Source organism: Carassius auratus, chromosome 11 (assembly GCF_003368295.1).
Source record: "Carassius auratus strain Wakin chromosome 11, ASM336829v1, whole genome shotgun sequence".
NCBI lineage: Eukaryota > Metazoa > Chordata > Actinopteri > Cypriniformes > Cyprinidae > Carassius > Carassius auratus.
The window spans coordinates 5,374,687-5,386,709 of NC_039253.1; the positions used below are offsets into that span (position 1 = coordinate 5,374,687).

The 12,023-nt window shown below is 37.7% G+C and overlaps 1 protein-coding gene across 1 annotated transcript in view; it reads right to left on the reverse strand.

Moving 5' to 3' along the window:
• Positions 1–1,079: 1,079 nt before the first annotated feature.
• The window catches only part of bsnb (bassoon (presynaptic cytomatrix protein) b), a 95,690-nt gene continuing 84,746 nt past the window's right edge, over positions 1,080–12,023 (reverse strand). Inside the window, 7 exon segments of the mRNA XM_026275050.1 lie at positions 1,080–4,129; positions 7,014–7,108; positions 7,274–7,329; positions 7,670–7,795; positions 7,911–8,022; positions 10,133–10,986; positions 11,369–12,023. Coding sequence (XP_026130835.1) covers positions 7,289–7,329; positions 7,670–7,795; positions 7,911–8,022; positions 10,133–10,986; positions 11,369–12,023 — 1,788 coding nt within the window. The 3' untranslated portion in view covers positions 1,080–4,129; positions 7,014–7,108; positions 7,274–7,288.

The window sequence follows — 12,023 nt, forward strand, 5'->3', positions numbered from 1 at the left end:
ACTTTTCCTCAAACGCTCCATTGATCTTGTACAACGATATGAAGTACAGTTTTTGTAAAATCTCTGTAGCCTATAGCATAAAGCAAGCAGAGATCTTATAAATAAATCTAGTGTTTTTTTCCCCACAGAATCATTATTTTCCCCATCATTTCTTTCACTGGGGACACTGATTGCAAAACAAAATCAATTGTTGCCTGTGTTTGTGGCCTTTGGGGAAAGAATTTAAGTAGGCTAACCGATCACAAAATATTGATCATGTGTGAGTGATTATGATTTTTGATTCAAACCAATTTATAGAGAGCCGCAGTCTATTTGAAACTGCAAAATTATTCCATATTTCAAAGCCATCACATTTTCAAGATATGAAAGCTCACATTGAAACAATGGTCCTCTGCTGACACCTAGAGGTCATATCAAAAAGTTTTTGCCTATGAATATGCAATTTCTAAATATGCAATATGCAACAAGTGACCCATGTGTTTTTACAATGTGAGCGGGGAAATGTATTTTTTCCATTATTCCATTATTCCATTATTCCATTTCAAATTGAAAACAAAACTGTGATCAGTTCAGATGCGATCAGGCCAAAATAAGTTACATTGTGAATCAGATCTATTGATATTTAATCAGGAAAATAAAGAAAGGCCATTCCACATGATTTAAAGTAATTCACATATGTAGCACAAATTTTCTGAGAGGAATTACACAATCACAGTGTAGTACTCAGGGTTAGGCATTTAAACAAACTCTTAAATGAGCCACTCCAGTCCATCAATTAGCATCTTGTGAAGTGAAAATATGCTTGTTAAAAAAGGCATTTTAATTTTAAACTGTCACTTCTGGACAAAATATAATACATAATAACGCTTCCTCCAATGATCCAATGATTAGTTCACTTTTATATGGAACTTAATCTGCGCATATTTCTCTCCTGATTCAGACAAAAAAATTCACTGGTAGACTTATTAAGCATTTTAGCCGGAATCAATGGTTTGAAGTTAAAATACCTTAATGATGGATTTGTTTCTTACAAACACACAGCTTTTGGACTTCATGAGATGTTAACTGATAGAGGGGAGTCTATCAAGAGACAATGTCAAGAGACAATGTCAGTTTTATTTATTTGTCTTTATTCTTCTCCAGTCTGGAAACAAATTGCAGATTCATTATTTTCATAATCACATTACATGACATGATGCACCAAAATTTTTCTTTTTAACAGGAATACATTGAAAAGAACACAATATTTCACAATGAATACTGGACTCACATTTAGCCCATTGCACTTACAGTACAACAGTGAGTGAAATTTCATTCGCGAGAGCATTTTGCTTCTTTTTTTCATGTTGTTTTTCCCAATTCCCCAATAAATTTATAACACATCCGCTAAATCACTCTAAACCCTTTTTTCTGGCACAGTCATGATGGAAGCCACTTACATATTTTCATTGTATTTAGATGTAATAAACACAATATGTATACAATCCCTACACAGACCAAATGTTTTCAGATTGTAAGTCAACAGTCATTGAGAGCCAGCAACATATACTATGATATATTTTTCTCATAATAATAATAACAACAATCATCATTATTCTTTTATACACAAAAGCACAAAAGGTTGGCAGCAAGGCCGGCGTGAAGTTGCACAAGACGGCCATCATTTTACTCATGATATTTAAACACTGTACAAAATAACCAAAGTCAGTATTTACAGCAACAGTTTGTCTGTGTGTGGATAACTGTGTGTGTGTGTGTGTGTGTGTCTGTGTGCACATGCCTGTTTGTGTGAATATGTCCATGTTGGAGTATTTCTATCTATCACTGTGGCCGGCTTTTGTGGTGGCAACTTTGGCTCATGCACTTGTTATTAAATATCTCCATGGTGATGTAGAAGAGTTATTATTCTTCTTCAGTATAGAGTCATGATTGCCTAAACAGCATTCCAGTATCAAAAGGAAAAGATTCACCTCTAACCATCGCACCTCGTGACACATTCAAACGAGTGCACGCTACCTGACTCGAATGGTGATGGACAGTTTGTGCTTTCCATGTGCATGCCCTGATTTTCATATAAATGGCATGGAGATGCTACATACTGTGCAATGACCACGTTTACAGCAAGTCTGCTTACTTAAATCTTCTCCAAAGCATACGTTTGACTGTGAAAACATTGTCAAATTAAGATCTTTAAGATCTCGTCGTTTTCTGTTTCTGTTTTCCATCTGTCGGTTTTCTCAAACATCACAGATATACAATGCACAAAGACCTGCTTGATGTGAATTCATGTGAACTTGATGTGAACTCAGTGTGGACACAATAACATTTGCAGCCGAACACGGATGTAAAACGGCATTTCCTGCTGAAGGAGACGAAATAACGAGTGCATAAGCTGTGTGCCCGACTTGTCACCTGATCAAACTGCAGACACAAAGACAGAATAACAGCACTACAAAGAGCCAAAGAGAGCTGAGCAGAATCATGCTGCAAGCAACAGAGATGGTGGATGCTCAAGACCAACAGTCCACACAGTAAACCCTTTGGCAACAGATTCCCTGAAAACTAGGGAAGACGAGGGCTTTCATAAACATGCCACTAAAATAAAAAGAAAGTTAGTTTGTTATTTTCATACATACAAGGTAAATACAAACTGTCCTTAGTCGTATTTGAACCCATCGTAACGCAGTATCGGTGAGCGACGTTGGAGTAGGAATGGTTTTACATGGATTATTGCATAGAACATTTGAAATTGGTTCAAAAAATTTTCCTAGGTGGATCTACATACCGATAAATGTGTTTTGGGGAACTTCTGGATGCACGAGAGAGTGATGGTGTATTTTATTGGGGTTCGTAGAAACTTATTTTCACCTGTCTATGTATGACAATCAGGTCTGTGATGAGAATGAGCAAAAAAAAAAAAAAAGTACTCTGTATGGATTAGCATGCTATTGCATCAGGGAGAAAAACAACTTTGTATATTATAAACAGTTTAGATTATCAATAATGACAAGAAAAAATAATATGTGATGGTATAAATAATAAAACCAAACAATAAACAAGAAAGACCAGAAATATAAATCCATAAATACACAAATCAATATCTTACATTAGCAGTGTTAACTAGAGATATGTACATGTTCAGCAGTATACAGTTGTGCAAAATAAATCAAGTAAGGATGATATGGAACTTTAAAAAAAACATATGTGAGGTATACAAGTAAAAAATATTAGTAAGGCTCTTAATTTAAAAGAAAATTAGGCAAAACTGATAACAAACTAAAGCAAATATATAAATAAATAAAAATAAAATATGTGGAATAGGGTAGAAATGGCTTGATGGTTGATAAAAGACAAACAAGACTATGCTAACATTTTGATATTACTGACCTCTGCACTTGACCGATAGTTTTACATTAAATAACCAGCTTTTTACACAAGGTGCACATGGCTTCACCCTTAGAGACTCTGAAAGTTGTCTAGATATGGATTCATATATATATATATATATATATATATATATATATATATATATATATATATATATATATATATATGATATCATATATCTCATATATGTACACATATATATTTTTGTTTCGTGCATTCCATGTCCACGTATTACACATTTGCATTCATTACACACGTGACAAAAAGGTTAAGGAAGAAACAAAAACATTCAAAGAGAGGGTCAATCATCGCCATATTGGAATGTCAAGATCTTAGAAATCGAGCATACATTTTTAAACAGAGTTTGTTGAAGCCTTCATAAGGACGTCGTTCTTCTTCTCTGCTACTGTCTCTTCGAGTCTGGGCATAGAAGTCTTTATTAGGACTGCAAAAAGCTAAGAACGGCAGCTGCCTGACATCTTCATGCTGTTTTTAGAAGAGGGGGGTCACCTGAGTACAGATTATGTCATGTAAGGGAAGACATAACTGTCTAGAAAAACCTGATACGGAACAGGCAGTTTGGCATTTTGGGAATTGTAATTTCTTCAACAGCAATCATGGAATCACTCTGGAAGAGATGTAGCCTCCATGTTTGTGTGGTTATACGTATATCATCGGATAGACCGTGCCTGTGAATTCTGTCTTATTGTTTTCCTTGAAACTTCAAGGGTGGATGATACATCTAGAGAGGAGATGAAAGAAAGAAACATTACAATATTTGGTATTATTTTCACTGCATAGAGTGCAGAGTTAGTCAAACATTCATAAAATAGGTGGTATCAGTTTTAACCGACAAAACACTGGCCCAGTTTACAGGTGCATCTCAATAAATTAGAATATCGTGGAAAAGTTCATTTATTTCAGTAATTCAACTTAAACTGTGAAACTCATGTATTAAATAAATTCAATGCACACAGACTGAAGTAGTTTAACTTTTAACTGTGATGATTTTGACTCACATTTAACAAAGACCCACCAATTCAATCTCAACAAATTAGAATACTTCATAAGACAAATACATTTTATTTTTAATTTTTTTTAGTGAATTGTTGGCCTTCTGGAAAGTATGTTCATTTACTGTACATGTACTCAATACTTGGTAGGGACTCCTTTTGCTTTAATTACTGCCTAAATTCGGCGTGGCATGGAGGTGATCAGTTTGTGGCACTGCTGAGGTGGTCTGGAAGTCCAGGTTTCTTTGACAGTGGCCTTCAGCTCATCTGGATTTTTTTCTCATTTTCCTCTTAACAATAGCCCACAGATTCTCTCTGGGGTTCAGGTCTGGTGAGTTTGCTGGCCAGTCAAGCACACCAACACCATGGTCATTTAACCAACTTTTGGTGCTTTTGGCAGTGTGGGCAGAAGCCAAATCCAGCTGGAAAATGAAATCAGCATCTTCAAAAAGCTGGTCAGCAGAAGGAAGCATGAAGTGCTCCAAAATTTCTTGGTAAACGGGTGCAGTGATTTAATTTTATTATTTATTTATTTTAACACAATGGACCAGCACCAGCAGATGAATTTGCACCCCAAATCATCACAGATTGTGGAATCTTAACACTGGACTTCAAGCAACTTGAGCTATGAGCTTCTCCACCCTTCTTCCAGACTCCAGGACCTTGGTTTCCAAATGAAATTCAAAACTTGCTCTCATCTGAAAAGATGACTTTGGACCACTGGGTAACAGTCCAGTTCTTCTTCTCCTTAGCCCAGGTTAAGATGCCTCTGATGTTCTCTGTGGTTCAGTAGTGGCTTAACAAGAGGAATACGACAACTGTAGCCAAATTCCTTGACACGTCTGTATGCCTTGACCACAGCCTCAGTCCATTTCTTGTGAAGTTTACTCAAATTCATGAATCCAGTTTGCTTGACAATCTTCATAATGCTGCGGTTCTCTCGGTTGGTTGATCATCTTTTTCTTCCACACTTTTTCCTTCCACTCAACTTTCTGTTAACATGCTTGGATACAGCACTCTGTGAACAGCCAGCTTCTTTGGCAATGAATGTTTGTGGCTTCCCCTCCTTGTGAAGGGTGTCAATGATTGTCTTCTGGACAACTGTCAGATCAGCAGTCTTCCCCATGATTGTGTAGCCTAGTGAACCAAACTGAGAGAGCATTTTGAAGGCTCAGGAAACCTTTGCAGGTGTTTTGAGTTGATTAGCTGATTGGCATGTCACCATATTCTAATTTGATGAGATAGTGAATTGGTGGGTTTTGGTTAAATGTGAGCCAAAATCATCACAATTAAAAGAACCAAAGACTTAAACTACTTCAGTCTGTGTGCATTAAATTAGTTGAATACACAAGTTTCACAATTTGAGTTGAATTACTGAAGTAAATGAACTTTTCCACAACATTATAATTTATTGAGATACACATGTAGGGTAATACAATGCACTACTCTTCTTAGCCACTAGAGGGAAGAAGAGGACGAATTTCTCACACCAGCAACACCAGAAAAAGGCTAAGTTCCGGAAACAGACATATTCCAAATATATGGGCTTCATGACAAGGTTTGTGAACAAATGTCAAATTTTCACTATAAATCTGAAAAAAAAAAAAAAACTACAGAAAAAAAAAAGGAAAATCTGACTAATGTATAGCATGATATACAGCTAGATTAATAAACCGGAGAAACAAGAAATTAATTAAATAAGCCAAAGGTCTCATTAGCTATGTTCAGCAGAGAATAAGTGGTTCAATGAGACAAGAGATTTTAGTCAAGTTTTCTACAAGACCACAATACAAAGCAAATCACTGTACTTTTTTTTTTTTTTTTTTTTTTTTTTTTTACATTCTCATTACTGTTTCAGTCTACTTTCTGGTACAATTCTTTGATATGGTCAGCTGTGCAATTCTGATTGACTCTTGATTAATGTGACGATTACAGTTTGACACCCTTGGCCTATCCCATTTTTGCCTCCCTCCCACTATTAAAATGTCAGTTTTAATCTGAGTAAATTTTACATGAGCTACTTTTTATTAGTAGATTTTTAGATTGATACTTTTAGGTGTACTTAAGTAAAATTTCATTAATACTGGTACTTTAATTGAGCAGAACATTTTCGTACTCTTTCCACCTCTGGTTACAACCAGATTTATAAATTTCTATGCAATGTGTCAGAGTTGTCTCTCTTCTGTATGCGTGGTGCAATAAATCACAGGGAATGCGATATGAATTGACCAATTCCTGTTGCCAGATCTTGCTAGAAGTAAACTGGTAAACAATTAGTACAGCTAAAACTAGTAAAGTAGTTAACAGTGAACTTAAATCCAAATACTGTATCTTGGAAGTAAAAACAAAATATTGCGACATGAACCCACCTACTTTATTGAATCCATAAACTGGATTGCTTTATAAACCTAATCACAAGCCCAAAAACATAATAAGTGGACATGGCAACCCTTTTAGAGTGTAATTTGCGAATCCTAAACAAATGTACATTGATGTCAATTTGTCAATTTGTCACAGTGTCATACACAGTAATAGACAGAATTCAGTTTGGGATTAGAGTGTTTATACTTGTTTTGAGTTCTAAAGTAAAGGGAGTTAGAATAAAATACTCACCAGTGTCCTCAGGTGTACCCCGCCCCCAGCTAGAGATGTTAAATTGCAGAAGCAGATTCATAGGTTTTTCCAGTTCTAACTCCAACTCACCCCAACTAATGCCAAGCCAACAGAAAACAAAAATAAAAAAAAAACTTTAAGACTCAGATTCACAAGTTACAGTTTGTTGGTCTACAGGGCAACCAATCTAGCACTAACTAGCATTAAACAAAATGAATGCAGGTCTTTTCAGAAGATTAATGCATAAAGTGTTTTCTCACCTTCCTATCAGTTGATCACCAAAATGAAGTAAACTTCTTTCCGAGAGCAGATACAGCTGTATGAAAGATGAGCAAAGCAAAAACACAATTAAGGTCACAGGTGGCATATCAAACAATCTGGGCTGCATACACAAAGGCTATAGATTCAGTCCTTAATAGGGGTAACTCAGGAATTGGAGAATTACTAAGATCACCGTCCTGCTTAGGCCTCCACCATTTTGCATTTAAAACCAGGGTATCCTTGGGTGCTTACTGTTGTGGAAACTGTTGTGAAAGGTAGGCAACTGCTAAATGGCACCTGATTACTTTCCTCAGTCAAGACATGGCACATATTCTCCATAACATCTCTATACTTGCTGCCAAAATTTTGATTACTTATGATTCACAGTCCCATACCATCTCCTATTTTTCCAGCTTGTTCCGCTGCTCCTCCCTGCAGGATCTTTGTAAGAACATTTTCACCTTCGGCAGGCTGCTGTGCAGCACTTCCTATACCCCCTGGCCGGGGTGCTGCCTTTGAACCTGACAAAACAAAGAAAAATGATCTTGTTCTTAGGTCATACACAAGTAATGAATGTTCCCTATTTTCCTTAAAAACAAAACTATACTAATTACTCTGTATTAGCTCTGAATTTACCAATTCCTGTGGCAGGAATCTGGGGTATTTTTGCAGCCTGTGGTACTGCTTTTGATCCAATAGCAACTGCAGGAGTTGGTGCAGGAGCAGGCGCAGCTGTGTCAGGTTTTGCCTGTAGAGGGGCATGAAGGGGCAATGTTACAAGAAATTTTAAGCTAATTTAAATATATATATATTTGTCAATCATGCTTTGTTTGAAAGGCAATGTTATATCAGTGTTTCTCAACTGGTGGGTCACGAGACTGTTCTGAGTGTGTCACGGAGAGTACGGCCAAAGAAACATAACAAAAAAAAAACATAATTCTAAATGTTTTTTTTATGTGCAATTTTTATTTTAAAAAACATGCATGAAAGCTGTTGACACTTCTGTCAGATGCAGTTTAAGTATAGTGCCTGAGAAAAACGCACTGTCCCGATTCTGTATCTGCAGTTGATGAGATGAGATGTTGACAGGTTTAATGTCAGCGTCGTTATTCTATCATTATTTTCGTAACTTCTGAAATAAAAAGTCGGTCACCTCAGAAAAGCAAACTATCCTGTCCTTCCAGATGTTAAACCGTGTTTGTAGGGCGCTTTCTTCTATAGCATGCACAAATGCGGTTCCGCGATGTATATCACTTCACTTAGCGAAGAAACTTTGAGCATACAATGTGTGAAAAAAAAAAAAAAAAAACTAGTTTGGGAATGCTACTTAATAGCCTTATAGGCCGTTTATTCAGTATAAGTAATATTTTAAACAATCTTAGCTTAATTTTTGAGAAATAAATTTGCTTAGTTTTTGTTTTTTAACAAATTATAGATATAGATATAGATACATATGGGTCGCGGCTGGATGACAATGGGAAAACGTGGTCCCAAGGCCAAACCAGTTGAGAACCACTGTTATATGTGATAAGCAAAATTGTAGCACTGAAGATGCAGTATTGTTACATTTGATCCTGAAACATCTGGATAAGCCTAAAACTATAGCTCATGCTCTCTTTTTGGATTTCCCTTCTGCATTCAATACAATACAGCCAGAACTTTTATTGACAAACAATGATTCAAATGAAAGTAAATCCTTATTTGATTCATTGGTATTATTCCTTTTTGATAGGTATAACATAGATATTTAGAGTTAATCATACATATTCTAATTCCATAGCTACTTATTCAGGAGTGACTCAGGGGTGTGTGAGTTCACCTTTTCTTTTTACTTTGTATACAGATTATTATAAATCTGACAGTATAAATACATACATATTGTTCTACCAAGTTCTCAGATGACACAGTGCTATTGTCTTTATCAGGGAGTGAAGAAGATTTCAGTATGCAGCAGTATTGTACAGATACGTTGGTGGAGTGGTGTGAGAAGAATTCACTTGTTATAATGAAAATAAGACATAGGAAATGATCTTTGGACTTTCAGAGAACAGCCTTCAAACACAAGTGACTATACATAATACACCGATGGAAATAGTGTCTGCATATAAATACTTTGGTTTCTATGTAGACGCTGCTTTATTTATTGGAGTGCACATATAAAGTATGTTTGTTGTAAAGTACAACAGCGTATTTATTTCCTCAGGACAGGAGACTAAGGTCTTTTGGAGAAAACAAATAGATTTTGCTCATGTTTTTTCATTCTGTTGTACAATATGGAATATGTGCCTGGTATAGCTGTCTCTCTGTTCAACTCAAAGTTCAACTGGGGAGATTGATATCTTACTGCTCTAAGACTGTCGATCAAATGTCTGAGGCAAGTTTTCATGAGTTGTACAATTTTTTTTTTTTTTGTCACTCAAAGGTTAAATTATGTCTGATTCTTCCCATATTCTGTACGAGGAATATCAATATCTTTGCCATCAATTAGAAGACTGAGAGTACCATATCCTAGAATGAACAGATTATGGAAATATTTTGTTCATCAGTCAGTAAAATGAATTAATCAGAATAGGGGGTCTAAGTAGGCAGCAAGACTCTGATGAATGTAACTTTAGTATTTTCACTGTAGATGGATGTGTACTAATGTGTACTTTTGTGTGTGTGTATTGTATTGTGTAATGTGTATTGCTGTGAATTAATGTTAGACAGTAAACTATGGGAGGTGAGACCAGTTTTGGAAGAAATTCCAACAAAAAAGTGAAATTGAAATGTGAAAGGATTAAATGTAAAACTTACATAAAGAAGCAGATTAAAAATATCATGAATGGTAAGGCACCAAGAGATTTGTTTAGACTCACCATAGCAGTAGCTGGCTGGGCAGTGGATGGTCCTCCTGGCTGTTGTCTTGCCTGTGCTGGAGCCTGACCTGGCTTAGTTTGTTGCTGGGTTGTACCTGTTACCATGCTAGCAGCTGTGGTTGTGGACTGAGTTGCTCCCATTGTGGTTGCTGGCTGTTGCCCGGGTTGCTGTGGTGGCTGCTGCTGTGTACGAGTTGTTTGTCCCAGTTGTTGTTGTCCTTGCTGCCCTGTTTCTGGTGGCTGAGGCCCTGTCTGCTTGGCAGACATTTGCTGGCCTGCTGTAGATCGCTGCTGTCCTTGCTGCGATTGAGACTGCTGCTCTCCAAGACCCTGCTGTGGCCTGGAACCTGAAGAGGGCTCCTGCCTTCTCGATGAGCCTGGTTGCCTCTGTCCCCGTTGTCCACTTGAGCCATGGTGGTGACTTGATGGGTCACGGGAGTAGTCTCCTGAGTCTCTGGGACTTGCAGATCGTGGATCGGAGGATCTTTTCTGTGTGGAGGAGGATGTGACACGGCCGTCTGAGCGAGTGGAAGGATCTTTTGGATGTGATCTTGAAGAACGAGATGACCTGGGATCATCTGAAGAATGGCGGGAAGAAGAGTGTCTTCCTGAACTACTGCCATGGTGACGGTGTTCCCTAGATGAGGTCGAAGAGGAATGTCGTTGATGTCCGTACTCATCTTGAGGCCACAGGTCTTCTTCAGGAGGCTCATCATAATCATGGTAAGTGTGCTTTACATTGCTCCTCCTGCCAGAGGATGAGTGACTTCCACTCCCATGGTGTCTGGAGCGATCTGACCGAAGTTCACGTGGTTTTTCAAACCAGTCTGTTTCCTCCTGACCCAAATGATAGGCTTTTTGGGAAATGAAGGGAGAAAGTCAATACCTTGAGCTACAGGAAACATCATTGGCAAAAAAAAAAAAAAAAGATATGATCTCAATGAAGCCATGCAATGCTGAAATCCCGCAGAAAATAGTTGATGAAAAAAGAAAAGCAAGCCAACAAAAACAGCCATCAACAAGAATAACCAAAAGACAAAATGTACTGACATCTGAATCACACCATGCAGTTCATGCAAAAAGGCATATATGGTTTCATCCACTGATTAGAGCATTCACATACATCAGTAGTCTAATCTTTTGTTCTCTCTGCCTTCAAGGCAAGATCATTGGCATGCAAGCATTCAATTGTTGGATGCAAATTAACGAGCAGATTTTAAATTCAGCACCAGTTACCTTCACTGTCTGAAACAGCACAGTGCATGTCATCTGCAAGGTAAGGGTCATCTGGTTTATATACATGACTCTTAGGCATATCTCTTATATGGTGGTCCTGTACATCTGGTAAAGAATGACTAGAGCCATACTGATTCCGTACATCATGGGGATCTGGCACAGAGCCACGACCAATTCCCATGGGCTTTCCAACAGGACTCAAGGGGCTCTCTTCCTCTGAGTTCTGCGTACGCATAGAAGGACGGCCACTACGTCCATGTGTGCCCCTCTGTGATCTTTCCATGGCATCCCTCTCATAAGACTTACTTCGGTAACCACTTGAATCTCTGGAGGAAATTTTATCCATGCCATAACCTGTGGACCTAGATCGTCCGGATCCATAAAGACGGTCATCCTCTTCCAAAGCCTCTCTTGATCCGTAGTACTTCTGTTGATCATAACTCTTTTTCACGCCAGTCCTGGACACTACAGTGCAACTACCTCCTGTTGATGTTGTCATGGTGTAGGAGGCTAGATCAGACTCTACATCTCGAGCTTCTTCAATTGGAGAGAATTTGGATATCTTTTGTTCCATGCCTTGCTTCCTATGTTTTCTACTTTTGGACGAAACAGCAGGTGCCAAATTTTGGATGAGTGTTTTTGGCTTCCCATTGCC